Source organism: Dictyostelium discoideum (assembly GCF_000004695.1).
Source record: "Dictyostelium discoideum AX4 chromosome 5 chromosome, whole genome shotgun sequence".
NCBI classification, from domain to species: domain Eukaryota; phylum Evosea; class Eumycetozoa; order Dictyosteliales; family Dictyosteliaceae; genus Dictyostelium; species Dictyostelium discoideum.
Window position 1 is genome coordinate 3192970 of NC_007091.3, and position 19708 is coordinate 3212677.

The 19708-nt window shown below is 23.7% G+C and overlaps 6 protein-coding genes and 1 non-coding gene across 7 annotated transcripts; 3 read left to right on the forward strand and 4 right to left on the reverse strand.

The window, feature by feature from the left end:
- Positions 1-469: 469 nt before the first annotated feature.
- Positions 470-1471, forward strand: DDB_G0289743 (hypothetical protein; the record flags this gene model as incomplete). The annotated part of the gene is made up of 1 exon (XM_630999.1): positions 470-1471. The coding sequence occupies one exon, from the start codon at positions 470-472 to the stop codon at positions 1469-1471; it is 1002 nt and encodes a 333-aa protein (XP_636091.1).
- Positions 1472-1894: 423 nt separating this feature from the next.
- DDB_G0289745 (hypothetical protein) lies at positions 1895-2179 on the reverse strand (the record flags this gene model as incomplete). Its single annotated transcript, XM_631000.1, has 1 exon — positions 1895-2179. The coding sequence occupies one exon, from the start codon at positions 2177-2179 to the stop codon at positions 1895-1897; it is 285 nt and encodes a 94-aa protein (XP_636092.1).
- An 872-nt stretch (positions 2180-3051) lies between these two features.
- Positions 3052-10387, forward strand: rrpA (RNA-directed RNA polymerase; the record flags this gene model as incomplete). Its single annotated transcript, XM_631001.1, has 2 exons — positions 3052-5382; positions 5465-10387. 2 exons carry the CDS (start codon positions 3052-3054, stop codon positions 10385-10387), a joined length of 7254 nt encoding a protein of 2417 aa, XP_636093.1.
- A 275-nt stretch (positions 10388-10662) lies between these two features.
- Positions 10663-14915, reverse strand: DDB_G0289747 (hypothetical protein; the record flags this gene model as incomplete). Its single annotated transcript, XM_631002.1, has 4 exons — positions 10663-11131; positions 11563-12394; positions 12416-13092; positions 13402-14915. 4 exons carry the CDS (start codon positions 14913-14915, stop codon positions 10663-10665), a joined length of 3492 nt encoding a protein of 1163 aa, XP_636094.1.
- A 302-nt stretch (positions 14916-15217) lies between these two features.
- On the reverse strand, positions 15218-15291 carry tRNA-Val-AAC-19. Its single transcript has one exon. It is a non-coding gene; the product is annotated as a tRNA-Val (tRNA).
- Positions 15292-15525: 234 nt separating this feature from the next.
- On the reverse strand, positions 15526-17067 carry DDB_G0289749 (peptidase S28 family protein; the record flags this gene model as incomplete). Its single annotated transcript, XM_631003.1, has 1 exon — positions 15526-17067. The coding sequence occupies one exon, from the start codon at positions 17065-17067 to the stop codon at positions 15526-15528; it is 1542 nt and encodes a 513-aa protein (XP_636095.1).
- A 987-nt stretch (positions 17068-18054) lies between these two features.
- Positions 18055-19329, forward strand: DDB_G0289751 (hypothetical protein; the record flags this gene model as incomplete). The annotated part of the gene is made up of 2 exons (XM_631004.1): positions 18055-18145; positions 18227-19329. 2 exons carry the CDS (start codon positions 18055-18057, stop codon positions 19327-19329), a joined length of 1194 nt encoding a protein of 397 aa, XP_636096.1.
- Positions 19330-19708: the final 379 nt, after the last annotated feature.

Here is a 19708-nt window from a genome sequence, read left to right on the forward strand (position 1 = left end):
ACTAATAATACAGATATATTTATATAAATTGGTACTTGGGAGAATTGGACTAAATTAAAATTTTAAACAAAAAAAAAAAACAATTTTAAATACCACATTTCGTGGTTTTTATTGTTTAAAAAATTTGTAATAATTAAAGAAAGTGCGCAGTGTGTGGGTTTGGGTTTAAAATTTTTTTTTTTTTTTATTTTATTTTTTTTAATTATTTTTTTTTTTTTTTTTCATTTATAAAAATATATTTTTTTTATATAATTGGTTAAAACTTAACCTATAAAAAACTTTAACATGTTTTTAGTTTTAATTGAACAATATAAAATTAATTGTTTTTATTTTATTCTATTTTTAAAATGTTGAGAATTTTTTGGAAATTTAATTTTATTTTATTTTTTTTTTTTTAATTTTTAATTTTTTTAATTTTATTTTTTTTTCATTTTTTATTTAATTAACCTATAGAAATAAAAAAAAAAAAATGAAAGAAATATTTTTTAAAGAAAAAGAAAAATTTTTAAAAGATGGATATATAATTTTAAAAGATTTTTTTAATGAAAATGAATTTGAACCAATTAAAAAAGAAATTGAAAATGAAACCAATTCATTAATTAAAAGATTATATAATAGTGGTTTAATAAAGACAGATTATTCATTAAATAATAAATTATCAGTTGATATGAAATTAATTGAAGCAGAAAAAGAATATATAGGAACATCAATATTATTACATACAGAATTTGCATCAAGATTAAAGAAATCATTTGGTGAACAATTATTTAGTAACACAAAACTATTAGATTTAGTTGAAATTTTATTAGATACCAATGAAATATCAGGTCATCCAGAATGGAATCTAAGATCAAAAACACCAAATAATAAATATTTTAATGTACCATGGCATCAGGATGCGGCCTATTTAGAAATTGGGTCAGAAGATTTCCAACAAATTACAGTTTGGATACCATTAGTTAACATAAATGAAATAAATGGACCATTACAAATTATACCTAATTCAAATAATGAAAAATTATTAAATCATAAATTACAAAAAACATTAGATTCAAATTTCAAAGATTCATGGTATTTAGAAATTGAAGAAAATGAAATTGAAAAATATTTTAGTAAAGATTATAAATCAAAAATTAAAACATGTTCACCATTATCACTTGGATCAATTGTAGTATTTACAAATAAAACTGTACATTGTAGTTTACCAAATTTATCAAATTCAGTTAGATGGACAATTGATATTAGATTCTTAAAATCAAATGATCCAACTGGTTTTAATCCAATTGATCAAAAAGATATTGAAAATAAAATGAAATTAAGATCTAAAACTGAAAATCAAATATCAATTGATTATTCAATTTGGTCACCACAATCAACATCAATTTTAATGTCAAATAATAATGATAATAATGAAAATAATAATTTAAAAAATTATTCAATAGAAGGACCATGGTTTAATAGATGGAAATAAAAATATAAAAAGGTAAAAAAAATACTACTTTATTAATAAATTATTTAACTGGATCTTTGTCACTACCTTTAGAACCAGACTTTATTTTTGTGCAACTTGAGAAACTTTCTGTTGTTAACATTCCACATTTACTTTTTATAAATATATAAAGAAAGAAAGGAGTGAGGAATAGGAAATTGACTTTGAAAAGTATTGGAGCTAATGAGAGTGAGGAAACAATGAACCAAGATCTATCTAAATGAGGATTAACTAAAAAACTTGGAAATGGAATTTTGTTTAAAGATTTCTTTACCTTTTCATCATAAGTTTGTTTGAAATGTTGTTGATTTGCAATTGATAAAATACCACTAGATATACTTACAGCTTGAGTGTATGCAAATCTGTATATTTTGTTATTTGATATTGGTTTTCTGAATCTTGATGTTAGCACCACATACAAATTAATGCTAATGAATATGGAGCTGCAAATTCAAATAAAAGTTTCTCTCTTACACGCTCTTTTTCAATGGAATCACTACTCTTAAAATTACCATAAAAGAATCTACTAAAGAAAAGGATATTATTATTTTTATTATTATATTTTTTATTATTATTATTATTAATACTTTCTCTGTCTTGTCTAGTTTCAAATGGTGTTTTAAAAACAAAAGGATTTTTTAAAATTTGTTGTTGATTAATAATATTCAATTTTGAAGAAATCTTTTTCATTATATTTTTTATAACCACATTCCATTGCTAATCAATCACTATTATTAATTTCATTTTCTTTATTTAAATCTTTAGAAGGTTTGAAACCAAAAAACCTATTATTATTTAACAAACTTCTATTTTTTGTTATTAATTTATTGTTTAAAAATATCATAAAATTTTTTATTTTTGAAATCTGCATTTTTTTAATTATATATAAAGGGTGTATATTTCTTTTGTTGGCAAGCAAGAAAATAAAAAAAATGATGAAAATTAAAATAATAAAAAACTAAAAAGAATGTATACGTGGATTAAAATTACAAAAAAATAAAAATAAAAATAAGAATAATAATTTTAACAAGAATTTCTTACAAAAATTAAAAAATATAAAATACTAAAAAAATACAATATATGTTCAAATCAAAAATTAAGACATTTTCACCATTATCAATTGGATCCAGTAGTATTAACAACAAAAAAAAATATGATATTATCATAATCATAGTGACAAAAATAGAATACTTCCAAATTTGTAAATAAAATTAAATCCAAAATAAACACACTTAAAAATTTAAGTTTATTTTTTATTTTTGGTGTTTTATTAATAAAAGTTTTTGCTAAACATTTTTATTTATTTCTAATTTATTTTTAATTTTTTTTTTTTTTTAATTTTTTTTTTTTTTTTTTTTTAATAAAATTATTTTTTTTTGAAATTCATGATCTCCCTATTTTTTTTTTTTTCCTTCATTCCATTTTTGTAAATTTTATATATTATATAGAAAATAAATTAGGATAATAAAAAAAAAAAATTTTAATACATAGAAACTTTTTTTCACTATTTTTTTTTTTTTATTTTATTAAATTTCAAAAGTTACGGAATTTGACACACATCAATGGAGGTCGATTCCAAATCAAAAGAGATTGAACAATATGATCAATGGTTATATTGTTCAAATTGTTTAAATGGAGTGTTGGAATATAAACATTTGGGTTTTTATATTGATATGGAGGGTGTTTATCTCGAGGTTCTAAGAGATAGTTCAAGTATTTTTAATAATAATCATTTCTATGATCACAACTATAGAGATGGTGCTGATATTATAGATCAATTACCAAATATTGATAGATATCATTTAGTTTCAAAATCATTACAACAACAATATTCAACAACAGTCAATGATAATAGTTATTATATGTTTGATTCAAGAAAACATGATTTATTAGTCCAAAAACCATATTTAATGTGTAGCTATAAAGAATGTTATAATATAATTGGTTTCTATCATATGAATCCATTTAAAAAGGTATTTTCATTTCGTCTTGATCATGCAAAAACAATTTTAGACTTTGGATATGAAGATAAACCATGGAAATTCTTTTTAAATAATCCTATTTTCGAAAAAATTCAAGTTTATAAAAATCAAGATATTGATTATTATGGTTTTAATTCAATAAATAAAAAATATAATAATAATAATGATAATAATAATAATTTTAATAATAATAATAATAATAATAATAATAATAATAAAAATAATAATAATAATAATAATAATAATAATAATAATAATAATAATAATAATAATAATAACAATAATAGTTTAAATAGTTTATTTAAAAATAATGATAATAGTAATAAATTTCAACCAAGAATGGAAACAAAAGATGTTCATTATAAACCAACAAAGTTACCACAAGAAAAACCAATGATACCAAAATTTAAAGAAGGTGTAGAAATTATACCAAGAGATTATCAAATTGAAAGTTATTATCAATCTACTCAAGATAATACATTATTGGTATTACCAACTGGTATGGGTAAGACATTGGTATCAATAATGACATTGTTAGAGATGTTTAGTATAAATGATCAAGATAATTCATGTGGTGATTCAAAGAGGATAGCTTTGTTTTTGGTTGATAGAGTACCATTGGTTACACAACAAGCCGGTGCAATTGAAGCAATTACAAATTTAAAAGTATGTAAATTATATGGTGAAATTAATGATAGTAGAACAAGAGCATTTGTTAGATCAAAAGAATATGATGTATTGGTGTCCACAGTCGGTAGTTTAGTGAATCTTTTAGAGGTACGTCATTTGAATATACTCGATTTCTATTTCATCACTTTTGATGAAGTTCATCATGCAACTGGTGAACATGATTTCAATAAGGTGGTTGATTACATTCGTAAAACCGATTTAAACTATAGACCAAGAATCTTGGGTTTAACGGCTTCACTTGTAAGTATTGGTAATTCAACGATTGATATAGTTCAAAGATCAATCAAAGATATGGAGGAAAGAATGCTTTCAAGAGTTTTCAAACCAACATCATTACTTACAAATTCCACTCAATCAGAATTACAACCTGAATTGGTTTCGTTCAAAACCTCTGGTCAAGAATCATTAATAGAAACTTCGATTTGTGAATTTTTGGTATCAAATAGTAAAGAATTACAAATCTTTTTAAATTATAGTGATGTTGATTTGGATGGTGTTAGAGGTAATCCATCTTTTTTAAAAGCATTGGAAAGATTAGATAAATATTCCAAACAATTAGAATCAATCTATATAGAGTATACAAAAGTATTGATAGAACTATATGCATTGTTATCAGTATTGTCAACAGAAGGACCAAAACAAGTTTTAACTAGATTGGATCTTTTAATGCAATCTACCAATCAAGAGAATGAACTCTACAATAAATTATTGGAATTAAGATATTACATTAGTGGTCAATATGAAGATAGGGAATCAAATTTTGAAAAAGGTTCAACTCGTTATAGAAAGTTAATCAGTTCTTTAGAATATGCAATTAGCGATGCATCCGATGGTGAATTACAAAAGGATTTAAGAATTTTAGTTTTTGTTGAAACTAGATTCGGTGCATCAAATTTAACTTCAATGTTAAAGAAAGAACCATTCCAAGAGTATTTACACACCAAGAGATTGGTTGGTCATAATGGTGTCGACGGTATGGATTCAGAGAAACAACAAAGTATAATTAGAAAATTTAGAGATGGTAAATGTAGGTTAATAGTTACAACAAATGTATTGGAAGAGGGTATTGATGTTCAAGATTGTAATATAGTAATTTGTTATGATGGTATATTAAGTTTAAAATCATTAATTCAACGTAGAGGTAGAGCTAGATCAAAAAATGAATCAAAATTCATTATAATTTATAATGATGATAAAGATTTAAAAATATTAGATATATTAGTATGTATATATTAATTATATATACTTTTTTTTAAAAAAAAAAAAAAATGAAAATTAATAACTCTTAATTATAATTTTTTAGAGTAGTGAAAATTTATTAAATAATTCAATTAATCAAATTTTATCAAATAGAGAGAGACAAGCTATTACAAAAAATCAATTTTTAAATTGGAAGAAATTAAATATTAATAATGAATATTTTACAAATAATCAACTTGATGGTGGTCCATTAGATAAAGATATAAAATGTGTGATTTTATCAATTTATCATATTGAAATTGATATTGAAACTTTTAGAGAGCTTTTATTATTCCAACTTCCAGATATTATCAATCAAGTTGACCAAGTTTCAATTAGAATGGAAGGTGATGATGAATATTTATCAAGTTATATAATCGTTATTTTAAATACATGTATAGATAAAGAGCAATCAATTTATAGATTAAAATCTTTATTAAATATAAATGGTCTTAAATATTGGATGATTGATAGATCTTCGTTTCATTTTGAAGATGATAATATTAATGATTTAAGTCAATCTAAAAATAAAAATTATTCAATTAGAAGTTTTGAATATGGTAATATGTCAAGTCCAACAAAATATCATGGTATTGGTCAATTGGATGATTCATTCGAATTGTTTTATGGCAAAAGAGAAATGTTTTTCACAAAAAAAACTAGATTTCAAAGATATAGATTAAATTTAAAATTAACCGATATTGAAAGTACATTTTTACTTGTAAATGATAAATATCAAAATATTGTTCATATCCTATTGATTGTAAAAAGACCATTAATTTTCGAGGAAGAGAAAAAAACACATATAGTTTTTTGGAATAAATCAAAACCAAAGAAAGATGATTTTGGTCAAGCATTTGTATATAGATTAACATTATCAACAATAGATAATGAAATTAAAGAAGTGATTAAACCATTGATAGCCAATGGATTCAGAATGTATGAATCATCTTTAGAGTTAAATTGTTTTATTCAAGGTGGTATTAACAAAAATAACAATTGTATGATTATCGATTTAAATTTACAATATATTAAAAGGAATTTGGAAATTCATTATTTATTACAATGTTTACAAAGTCAAAGTTCATATGGTAGAGTTTTAAATCAAGATTTTATAGTTGAAATTAATAATCTATTGGCATTTGGTAAACAAGAGGAAGCAGAGTTCATTATAACATCATTGATTTCAAAGAGAACTAAATTCATTAATTATAAAGAATTCATAGGTGATTGTTTGAAAAATTTTTTACCCGATCCTTATTATGCAAAGAAAAAGGATCTCTCAACAAAGAGTGGTGAATTTACAATGATTCGTGATGTTTTTATAACACCAAGTAGAACTATTTTCATTCAACCAACACTACAAAGATCATGTAGAGCTGTTCGTAAATTTGGTTCATCCAATTTCATTGTGGTTAAAATTGTAAATGAATCATTGGAACCACTTCAAGGTGTAAATAATAAACATCCACTTCATGAGAATAGAATTAAACCAATACTTGAGGGTGGTATATTGGTTGGTGGTGAAATCTATTCGTATGCTGGTAATAGTAATAGTCAGTTAAGAGAATATTCATCTTGGTTCGTTTCTAATCAAATTGGTACACATACGGTTAAAATTTGGAGTGGTATAGAGCATGTTGATAATGTTAGAAAGTTTTTCAGATGTATTGGTTTAATGTTTTCAACAACGATTCCAACAGTTACATTACCACAGAATCGTATCTATAGAATCCAAGATATCACCAGAAATACCCATGAATTCACCGAGGGATGTGGTGAAATTGGTCCAGAACTTGCTAAACATTTAAATGAAAATTATAATTTCAGACCATCAACATGTGCATATCAAGTTAGAATAGGTGGAAATAAAGGTGTGTTGGTGGTAAACAATCAAGCACCCGATCCATCTGGTATTTATATTAGACCAAGTATGGTGAAATTCAATCCAATCGATTGTGGTGATGAACATAGAACATTAGAGATTTGCAGTGTTTCGACAACTTCAAGATGTAAATTAAATAGACAAGTCATCAGTTTACTCTCAACATTGGGTACACAAGATAATGTTTTCTTTGCATTACAAGATCATTATCTAAATCAAGTGGCTCAAATCGTAAATGATACCAATGCTTCCAAACAAGCAATCGTTGAATTCTTTCCAGATATTACAGAGGGTGAACTTTATCAAGATCCTTACATTCGTAGAATTTTAATTAGTCTTTATAAATTAAAAATGGAGAGAATTCAACAAAAATGTCATATAGAGATTAAAGATAGTAGAATGTTGTTGGGTGTTTGTGATCCAACAAATTCATTACCACCAAATACTGTATTTGTTCAATTGGAAGAGGAAGATGAAGATGATGATGATGATGGTCGTAAATATGAAAAAGTAATCGAAGGATTGGTAATGGTAATTAAAAATCCTTGTACTCATCCTGGTGATGTAAGATATCTAAAGGCTGTTGATAATATAAGATTAAGACATTTAAGAAATGTATTGGTTTTCTCAACAAAAGGTGACGTACCAAACTTTAAAGAAATTTCAGGTTCAGATTTAGATGGTGATCGTTATTTCTTTTGTTACGATAAATCATTGATTGGTAATCGTTCAGAATCAGAGACAGCCTATTTAGTTGTCGAGACCGTTTCAAACAATGATAAAAAGGCCAATGTTTTCAATGATCCATTTGCTTTATCCTCAATGTACTCTACAAATGCTGAACGTCAAGAACTTGGTAAATTGTATCATTCACATTTGGCAATCTCTGATCAATACGGTGCAAATCACAAATATTCAATTCAAATCTCTAAAGAATGTTTTAAAGAAATTGATTATCCAAAAACTGGTATTCATGGCACTATTCCAAAAGAAGTAAACATTCGGTTACAAACTGTAGGTTATCCACATTATATGCAAAGAGAGAATTCAACCAGAGTCTATTATCAATCGAAAAAAATTATGGGTAAAATGTATGATCAAATTGATCAGTTGGTTTATATTGGTGATTTCTTACCAAATATTAGTCTTGATAAAAGTAATTTGGTTGATGGCTATGAAATCTATTTAAATAGTGCTAAAATCTTATATAGTCAGTATAAACTTCAAGTTCATTCATTGTTAAGACATTATTCAGCAGAATCTGAAGAATCTATAATGATTGGTTTCCTTGATCAAGGTTTCATTAGTGATAAAGTTTCAAAAGATATCAAAGGTGAAATGAAAAATGATTACATTAAAATTCAACAAACTTTTGAAAATGAGTTTTTAAAGGAATTTGGTGAACAACACAAAGAGAATTGTTTATTGATTCATAGAGTAAACATTGAAAAGAAGGTTTCAGCTTGGTACCATGTTGCATATAGTGATTTGAAAGATGATAGAGCATTAGGTTTCTATTGGATTGCTCGTTCGTTCAAACAGATGACATTGGATCAAGAAAGTCAAAAGAAAAAAAATATTTTGGTTAATAGCATCTTGGATCATATGAACAAAAAAAAAGATACTTTATTCCCATTATACGAAAGTCGTTTATTGATTGTCAAAGAATTAACATCATTTTTAAATACGTTAAATGATACAGTATTTAAAGAATCAACATTGGAAATTATTGGTTCAACCGCTACAATGTTATTTGATGAAAATTCAAATTTAAATTTATACTTAAAACTAGAGAATCAAAATGATCATATGAATTTAGCTGAAAAGAACGAAATTTTAAATCAATTAAAAGATGAAATTAAAACATCCTCTTTTATATCAGCTGAAGCTTGTTCAATTATCAAGATCCAAGGTGACATTCCATTATTTAAATTCAAAATAGATAAAATTCAATGTTTAATTGGGCTTGAAACTAGTAAATGGTATGAAACATTGGTACAACAACAATACATTACTAAAAATCCTTCAATTTTATCAATATTGTTTTCAATCATTGATTGGAGTATTAATTCATTGTTTGTTGATAGTGAAACTGGTGAAATTATAAATAATTCAAAGGTTTATTCATCTTTAAACCTTCAAAAAGTTATAGTTGAGAATTCAATGATACCAAGTATATTCAATAATAAAAATCATAACAATAACAATAATAATAATAATAATAATAATAATAATAATAATAATAATAATAATAATAATAATAATAATAATAATAATAATAATAATAATAATAATAATAAACATAGTGTAAAGAATCTTACAAAATCAAATTTGTTCTCTTTGTTAATTGATTTTTGTATTATCAACAAGTATATAGATAAATGTAATCCAAATGAACTTACAAATACTACATCCAATTTAACAATTGGAAATTGGGTGAAATTGATAGAAATAGCTTCAAGATACTTTTCAGTGGATAATAATAACAATAATAACAATAAAGGTCATAAAAGAAAGAAAAACAAAAATTTGGATGAATATAATACAAATAATTTAGGTGATACAATCTTATCATTTTTTAGATTCTATTCAGATAGTTTTGGACGTTCAATCTATGGAAATGAACCATTCATTATTAAATTGTTTTCTAAAGATGCCAATGATATTGAAAATCAAATACTCAATCCTTCAACTGAATCACATAAAACTGCTTTATTATTTTATCAAGAATCATTTAGACATGCATTTCATTCTCTTAGTACTTTTGTTAGCGTTGAAGAGTTCTTATCAAATTGTTTAAAAACTACAAAAAAAATAATGCCAATTAAAAAAAATCAAATTAATCTTTTACAAGAGAGAAGTGTAAATGAAGAAATAGTTAAAAATGTTCAATTATGTGGTTGTAGTATTAAAATTGATACAAATGTTAAAAATCCTTATATTTTAATCGATGGAAAACCACAACAAATAAGATTGGCTCAAAATGCAATTAGAGATCTCTTGTCTATAAAAACTGAAAACTATAATTTGGCCATCACAAAAAGAAATAATAAAAGAAAGAATTTTACATTGGGTGATTTTGCTAAAAATAAAATAAAATAAATAAAATCTTTTTAGAAAGAGTTCCTTTTAGTTTCCATCTATATTTTTATTTTAAAAGTAATTTATTTAATTATTTATATTAAAATTAAAAAAAAATTGACCAAATTTAATAATATATAAAAATAAAAAATAATTATAAAAAATAAGTACAAAATTTATTATATTATATTTTAAACACAAATCCACTCAAAATAATCATTTTAATATATATTCAATAATTGTTTTTGGTGGGAAGGTAATTTTTTTTTTTTTTAGATCAAAAATAATAAATTAACCTAAATAATTAAAATTGTCGAGAATAAAATTATAGATAAAATAAAATTTATATTGGTCTTTATGGATTCATTTTTGATTTCATTGTTAATTAAACTATTACCACCAATTTTACCATTAATTGTAATGTTAACAAATTGTTGTTGTTGTTCAGTTTGATTAATATTAAAATTTGAAGGTTCTACAAAACATGAAATCGATGTTGAATTTATAAATGTAGAGTTTAAACATTTACTTTTACCAACTGTAATTAAATCAATTTCATTATAAAATTCATTACCAAAAATTGTAAAAATTCCACCAATTGATGAATTCGAAATCGTTGAATTTAAAACTAATGGGGGATAATATGATATTGAAATGTTATACTTTTCATCTTTACCATTAAATTTGATTTTACAAAGTTGATCAAATGAACCTTCTAATTTAATATCACATGCAATAGTTAGTTTATAAATGAGCAATTGTAAACTTGTTTATTTGAAAAGCAATATACAGATGTATTGTAAATTGTATTTTCATTAAAATTTTCACTGATAATCAATAATTCACCACCAGTGGAGTTGAAAACAGTGGATTGATTTACAAAATTAATCAATGGTCTAATATCAACATTGTAGTTTACCAAATTTATCAAATTCAGTTAGAGGGACAATTGATACTAGATTATTAAAATCAAATAATCCAACCGGTTTTAATCAAATTAATCAAAAAAGATATTGAAAATAAAATGAAATTAAGATCTAAAATCCAAAATCAAATATCAATTGATTATTCAATTTGGTCACCACCCAACCAATACCAATTTTAATGTCAAATAATAATAATAATTTAAATTTTAAAAAATTATTCAATAGATATTGAAATAAAAAAAAAACAAAAAAACTATTTTATTAAACTACCCAACTACACCTACGTCAACACCTGAATAACTAATTATTATTCTTGTGCAACTTGATAAACTTTCATTTATTTTACTGCCATATAGATTTCTAAAAAATCTATAAAGAACCAAAGGAGTGAGGAATAGGAAATTGACTTTGAAAAGTATTGGAGCTAATGAGAGTGAGGAAACAATGAACCAAGATCTATCTAAATGAGGATTAACTAAAAAACTTGGAAATGGAATTTTGTTTAAAATTTTCTTTACCTTTTCATCATAAGTTTGTTTGAAATGATGTTGATTTGCAATTGATAAAATACCACTAGATATACTTACAGCTTGAGTGTATGCCAATCTATATATTTTGTTATTTGATATTGGTTTTCTAAATCTTGATGTTAGCACCATAAAAAAATATCCAAATAAATATCCACCTGCAAATTCAAGTAAAAGTTTCTCTCTTACACGCTCTTTTTCAATGTAATCACTACTCTTATAAAGAGCAGAAATGAATCTACTAATGATGACTATATCAGATTTTTTTGTACAATATTTTGAATATTCTGCTGTACCACGATCTGATGGTCCATTTAAATAGTTTAATTGTTGAGGTAATTCAATTGGTGGTAAATTATTAGCTTGTCTATATTTAATTGTAAGTTTAATGATTAATTTATAGAATGCAGCTGGATCAATACTATAGTTTGTAACTGCATAGTATTTAAATGGATTTGATATATTATTTGATTTTCTGCCTACTCTTTCAACACGTTTATACCATGATGGATATTGATTCGGATCGGTTGAAGGGGAATCAATACTACCACATTGATTATGTTTCATTAAATAGTCTATACAATATTGGTATATACCACTTTCAATTAATTTTGAACTTACAATTGCATGTTCACCAAATGTTTTGAATATAAAATGATATGCATCCTTATCACTAAGTTGATAAATGATTTTCTTTGAAATTAAATTATAATCTTCTTTTGTTAAACGACAATATACTGAATTATATAATACTGGTACTTCATCAATTAACTGAGCTGGACATTTATAATTAAAATCATAACTTGTGAGTTCATAAAAAAAAAGTGCTATTGACATAAAATAAATAATTCTTAAAGTTTTAGAATCTTTTTTAATAAATTCTTCTTCTTTTTTAGTATTATTATTATTATTATTATTATTATTATTATTATTATTATTATTATTATTATTATTATTATTATTATCTTTATTATCATTATTATTATAATTATTATTTTTATTATTATTATCATCATTATTATTTTTATTATTATTATTAAGACTTTCTAAATCTTGTTTAGTTTCAAATGGTGTTTTAAAAATAAAAGGATTTTTTAAAATTTGTTGTTCATTATTAATATTTAATTTTGAATCTTCTTTTTCATTAAATTTTTTAAAACCAGATTCCATTGATAACGAATCACTATTGTTATTTTCGTTTTTTTTTTCTTTTTCTTTTTCTTTATTTAAATCTTTAGTAGGTTTGAAACCAAATGATCTATAATATAAACCACTATTTTTTGATATTAATTTATTGTTGAAAAATCTACTAAGATTTTTTATTTTTGAAATCTGCATTTTTTTAATTATCACCAAAAGGGTGTATGTGTGTTGTTGTTGAAATGAAAAAAAAACTAAAAAAAAAATATGAAAAAAAAAAAAAAATAAAAAAAAAATGCATTATTTTTTTATTTTTTTATTTTTTATTTTATTAAATAATAGTTTATTATTTTTATTTTTTTATTTATAATATGAATTATCTATCAATTGATTTTTTAAAGGTATGATAGTAGTTGAAATAAAATAAGGAATAATAAAATACAATCTTGATGGAATAAATAATAATGGAACCACGGAAATTGAAAATCTGTACCAAGCATTAAAATGTTTATCAAAATCTTTTGGTTCAAATATTGAAAAATATTTAATATAGAGTTCTTTGGCATCGAGATTAAAGATTTGTTTATTGGTTTTATCATTTAAAATTGTAAGTAATACTGTGATTATTAAGGTGCTATTTACATTAAGCTTTCTATTACCACGAAATACTGGCATCCAATTGGTTAATTTATTTCTTCTAACTCTAAATGACATATATGCTAAAGTTACCAATGAAGTAATTAATACATTTTCAATTAATCTCTTTTTTTGACTCTCTCTAATTTCTTTTGTAGATTTTAAAGTTTGAATTACATTATGATATGGTTTTTCTTCAGATTTTACTGCACTATTAATTTGATTTTGATTTAGTGTGGTGGTGGTAGTTGTAATAGTAGTAGTTGTCATTGTTCTAGTAGTAGTGGTAGAAGTAGTAGCAGTAGGTTCTATTTGACTAATAGAATCATCACTATTAATAAATTCTTTTATTTGATCAGGAATTTCAATTGGTGGTAAACCATACTTTTTATTATAACCTTGAGTAATCATAATGATTGCTTTATAAAATTTTAAAACTAAAATACCATTATAATAGGTTGGATTTGATTTAACTAATGCAGGACTCAAAGAATTTATTGGTAAATCTATATCTGGATAATTATTGATATGTTTCATTATATAGTCTAAACAATATTGATAGATTCCACTCTCAATTAGGGATACACGTGAAAATGAACTAAAATAAAAACAACGGACAATGAATTTCTCTACTATTGAATCATTTGTTTGATATGCTAATTTCTTTGAAAAAATTTCATAATCTTCTTTTGTTAAACAATTAAAAAACACTGTTGATATTAAAGTTGAATTTGATCTTAAATTAGAGAATGGACCAAAATTTGTAACTATTAAATAAAGTGAAATCAAAAATATACCAAACAACCTTAAAAATATTCTACCTGCTGCTCCCCAAAGGGTTTCTGGTGGTGGTAATTCTTTTTCTTGTTTCTCTTTTTCTTGTTTTTCTTTCTCTTCTTTTTCTTTTTCTTTTTCTTTTTGTCTTTCTTCTTCAGTTTGTTCTTTTAATTCTGATGGTAATTTTAATATTAATGGGTTTTCATTTAAATTTGTTGGCACTTGAGTATTTTCTAATTTTATTTTTTTTATTTTATTATTATTATCATTATTAACTGATTCAAATTGATTTAATGTTGAAAAATTTCTATTTTTAAAAAATAATGATTGTGATTGTGATTGTGATTGTGATTGTGATTGTGATTGTGATTGTGATTGTGATTGTGATTGTAAATTATTATTTGTTAATAAATTTATTTTATTTTTTAAATTAAAAGAACCATATGGTTGTTTTAATTCTATTAATTTTTTATTAAATAATAGATTATAATTTATCGATTTTAATTTATTAATATTATTTGAACTAAAATTATAAATCTTCATTTTTTTATTTATTGTTGGTGCCACTGAGAGTTCACAAATTTTTCAAATTGTGAAATGAAAATTAAAAAAAAACAAAAAAAAAAAATTTTAATTTAAAAAAAAAGAAAATTTTAAAAAAAATTTAATATCTGGTAATTGAGAAAAATAAAAAAATAAAAAAAATTAGGTATCCTTCTTTATTTAATTAATTTTTTAATTTTTGAAAGAGGTTGTAAAATCCTATTTTGACCAGTTTTGAATACTCTATTTTACCCTCCAAGAATCGAACATGCGTTCTATTTGAAAAAAATAGAGAAAATTAGTATTCAGAGCGGGAATCGAACCCACGACCTAATCCGTGTTAAGGATTCGTGATAACCGACTACACCATCCGAACCAATCGATATTTTTTAAAAAATTTTATTCGATTAAAATTCAAAACTTAAATAGGTGCTTTTTAAATAATTTTAAATTGTATTTTATAAAAATGAATTATAATAATTATCTCATACTTTTTTAATTTTTTATCTATTATCTATTCTTTTTTTAAAAAATGATAAATTTTTTTTTTTTTCTTTTTTTTTTTTTGTGATAATTTGTTTGAACATTAAATAATTAATTAAATTAAAATTTATTTTCTTTGTTTTAATAAAGAGGCTTCACTTGCCCAAAGTTGTAATAATTTTGATTCAATTTCACGAGCTTGAGTGACAGAAGGTGGATCTAATGGATTTGGATATCTAAGATCTAAATGATGAGCACCACCTTCAATGGTAAGAGCAACGATTGAATCTGAACGAGTTTCTAAAATACCACCAGATCTCCAAACATCGAGTACACCATTTGAAAAGATGATATTAGTGGCAGAGAAATTACTACCACCATAATAGGTAGTAATCCAATATGGATCTGGGGTAGTTTGAAATTGTTGTTGGCATTGTTGAGTTAAATCAGATAAAGAGAATGGTGAAGGTGGGAAGAAATCATTTACACCATCTGAACTTACAGGCATAACCATTTCAGTACATGCTTGATAATTCCAACTTGCATCACCCAATGCACCAGTGGTAAATACAGACATGTTATAGCAAGTACCAGCTTGACCAGTGTAGTTATAGTAAACATGTAACACCTCCAAGAGTCCTTGAATATCGTCTTCTTGTTGAGCCAAAGCACTACAAGATACATTGATTGGGTAACCTGGCATTGGTTCTAAAAAGTTTGCTGGATATGGGTAGTCTGCCATGGCCATATAAGTTAAAGCAGACTCAATCCAATTGATTAAATCATTAACATCGGTCAATGGTGCACCACAAACTGAGAAAGTTTTACTCAATTGTGCTAAACCATTGGATTGTGTTGAAATGGTGACGATATCATTCAAAGCCGATCTGATACGAGATGCACATGTGCCTTCAGAGCTTGTGTCTTTAAAATCATCAGTGGCAATCTTATTGAATGTCTCTGGATTTACACCAGTATTTAAAAAACTAAGAATTGGTGCACTTGCTGCCAATGCACCATCGACAATGTTTGGATATTTCATTCTAAACCATGCAGTTAGCATACCACCATATGAGCCACCCACTGAAAGTACTGGACAATGCTCTGCACCCATCTCTGACAAAACAGCTGGTATCAATTGTGCATAGTCTGCCAATGCTTGCTCACTTGTTAAATATCCAATATTATCAGATGTCCATGAGTCATTACCAAATGGTAATGATTCACCATAGTAACGATGTTCAGCAAAAATTAATAATGCATTCATTTCTTGTGCTAATACATTGGTTACAAATTGTGAATTATCATAGAACAATGTTATATCACCTTCATTACCTGTATAGAAAAGTATTGGTCCTTGACATACTTTATCATTTGGTGATGGTTTTTTCCAATAAACATCTGATACTAAATATCTTTGTGCAAATTCACCTTTTGATTGAAAATTAAAATGATCTAATGTTTGTAAAAAAAAAAGTTCTTGATATGGTGGTGGTGGTGGTGGTGGATCATTAGAAACAAAGTGTTGTTCTTGTTCTTGTTGTTTTCTATCTACATGTTTTTTACTATAATATGGAAATGGTGATCTATATCTTTGATATAATTGTTCTTTACAATTAATAATTGATATTAATGATAAAATTATTAATAATTTAAAAACCACCATCATCTTTTTTTTGTTTAAAATAAAATTAAAAATAAAAATAAAAATAAAAAAAGTGAAATGGTAGTGTTTAAAATGTCAAAATGAAAAAAATAAAAATAAAAATAAAAAAAAAAGTGAAAAAATCAATTTTTTTTTTTTTTTTTTTTTTTCTATCAACTATTCTGATTAACTATTTTATTTATTTTATTTTTTTTTTTTAATTTTTTTTTTTTTTAATTTTTCATTTCCTATTTTTTTAATTTTGTTTTGATATTAGTATTTTAATATAATTAATAAAAATAATATTTTATAAGAAATTTTATTACCTTTTTTCAATATTTATTTACAATCCTTTAAGTTTCTTTCTTTTTAAACCAATAAAAATACCAACATCATTGTTGTTATTACTAATAGAAAAATATTTAATAAGCAATTGCAAGCAATAAAAAACATTTTTTCTTTTTTTTTACCAAATTATAACAAGTTCTTATTTCCTAAAAATTCTTTTTCCCAAAATAAAAAAAAAAAAAAAAAAAAGAAATATAAATATATACAAAATAATAAATAATTAAAATAAAAAAAAAAAACTAAAATAACATTTTAATAATTTCCTTTGGTGGAGAACAGATTTTTTTTTAAAATAATATTTTCATTAGCTGAAACACTTAAAGCTGTTTAGTAAATTAAACAAAAAAAAAAAAAAAAAAAAAAAAAAAAAAAAAAAAAAAAAAAAATAAAAATAAAAAATTACAAAAATAAAACAATACCCAAATTGGTTAAAAAAAAAAAAAAAAAGTTCAAATATTATTCATAAAAATAAATATTTAAAATACTATTAGAGAAATGTAATGTAATAATGAAATTGGTGACGAAAAAAAAAAAAACTGGTTGTAAATTTAGATATTCTTGGTGGTTTCCCAATTTTTAAAAGTTTTTTTTTTTTTTTTTTTTTTTATTTTTTTTATTTTTTTTAAGTTTAAGATTAATTAAAAAAAAAAAAAAAAAAAAAAAATGATTTCCAGTAATAATAAAACCTTTACTCTTCTCTCAAATAGAGATATAGAAATTTGTATTGATGAAAATAATAATGAGTTTATTGAATGTAAGTTTTATTGATATAATAAATTTTTTTTTTTTTAAAATGAATGATATATCTTCAGATTATTCTAATTACAAAATATAGATGAATATATAAAGTTTTACATCTCAATAGATAGTGATTCATTCAAATTAGATGATAATGATTGTATAGCATTAAAAGACATTAGTGATATTTCAACAAAATTAAAAAATCAATTACCTTCAAATGTAATGCTATTGGATGGATTTAATCAAAAATTAACACCAGGTTTACTACCAGATGGTATTGAATCATTATATTTAGGTGATATTAAATATGAATTAATGATTGGTTCAATTCCTAATACTGTAACGAGTGTCTATTTATTAGATGGATTCAATCATAAATTAGTGCCAGGTATATTACCAAAAAGTGTTTATTCTTTATATTTAGGTGATATAAACCGAAAATTAAAAATTGGTTCAATTCCTAACACTGTAACGTGTGTTCATTTATTGGATGGATTTAATCAAATATTAACACCAGGTATAATACCAGATGGTGTCAAATGGTTGTATTTACATGATATAGAACAGGAGTTGATAATTGGTTCAATTTCAAGCACTGTAAAGAATATATGTTTAGAGGATGGATTTAATCAAAAATTAACACCAGGTATATTACCAGATGGTATTGAATGGTTGTATCTACATGATATAGAACAAGAATTAATAATTGGTTCAATTCCTAATACTGTAAAGAATGTATATTTAGAAAATGGATTCAATCAAAAATTAATACCAGGTATATTACCAAATAGTGTTGAATGGTTGTTTTTAGGTGAAATTCAAAAAGAATTAATGATTGGTTCAATTCCTAATACTGTAATCCATGTCACTTTATTTGATGTATTTAATCAAAAACTAACACCAGGTATATTACCAGATAGTGTTAAATGGTTGGGTTTATATGATATAGAACAAGAATTAATGGTTGGATCAATTCCTAATACTGTAGAGGGTATCTATTTATTTGATGGATTCAATCAAAAATTAACACCAGGTATATTACCAGAAGGCGTTGAATGTTTGTTTTTATATGATATTAAACAAGAATTAATGATCGGTTCAATTCCTAATACTGTAAAGAAAGTATTTATTTATAAAAGTTTTAAACAACAAATTGAACCTTATGTTTCTGATATTGTTAAAATAACTAAATATTAGAAAAAAAAAAAAAAAAAAAAAAAAAAAAAAAAAAAAAAAAAAAAAAAAAAAAAAAAAATTTTCAATCCTTAAATAAACCCAATTTATTTTTGAATTTTTAAAACTCTTTTCAGGATTTTATTTTTAAAACCTAAGGGGGGAATTTTTTAAAATAATATTAAAAAAATAAAAATTTTGTAAAAAAAAGGTAAACCAAATAAAAAATTGGAATTCGGGGGTTAAAAAAATTTTTTTTTATTTTTTTAATCAACACTAACCACATTTCCAGGTGATTATGTTCCATGTAGTAGTATTAGTAGTGGTGGTAGTAGATCCCACAAACTTCAGCTCAACTAAAAACCATTAGATCATCAACATCCTTAGAAATATCAACAAACCT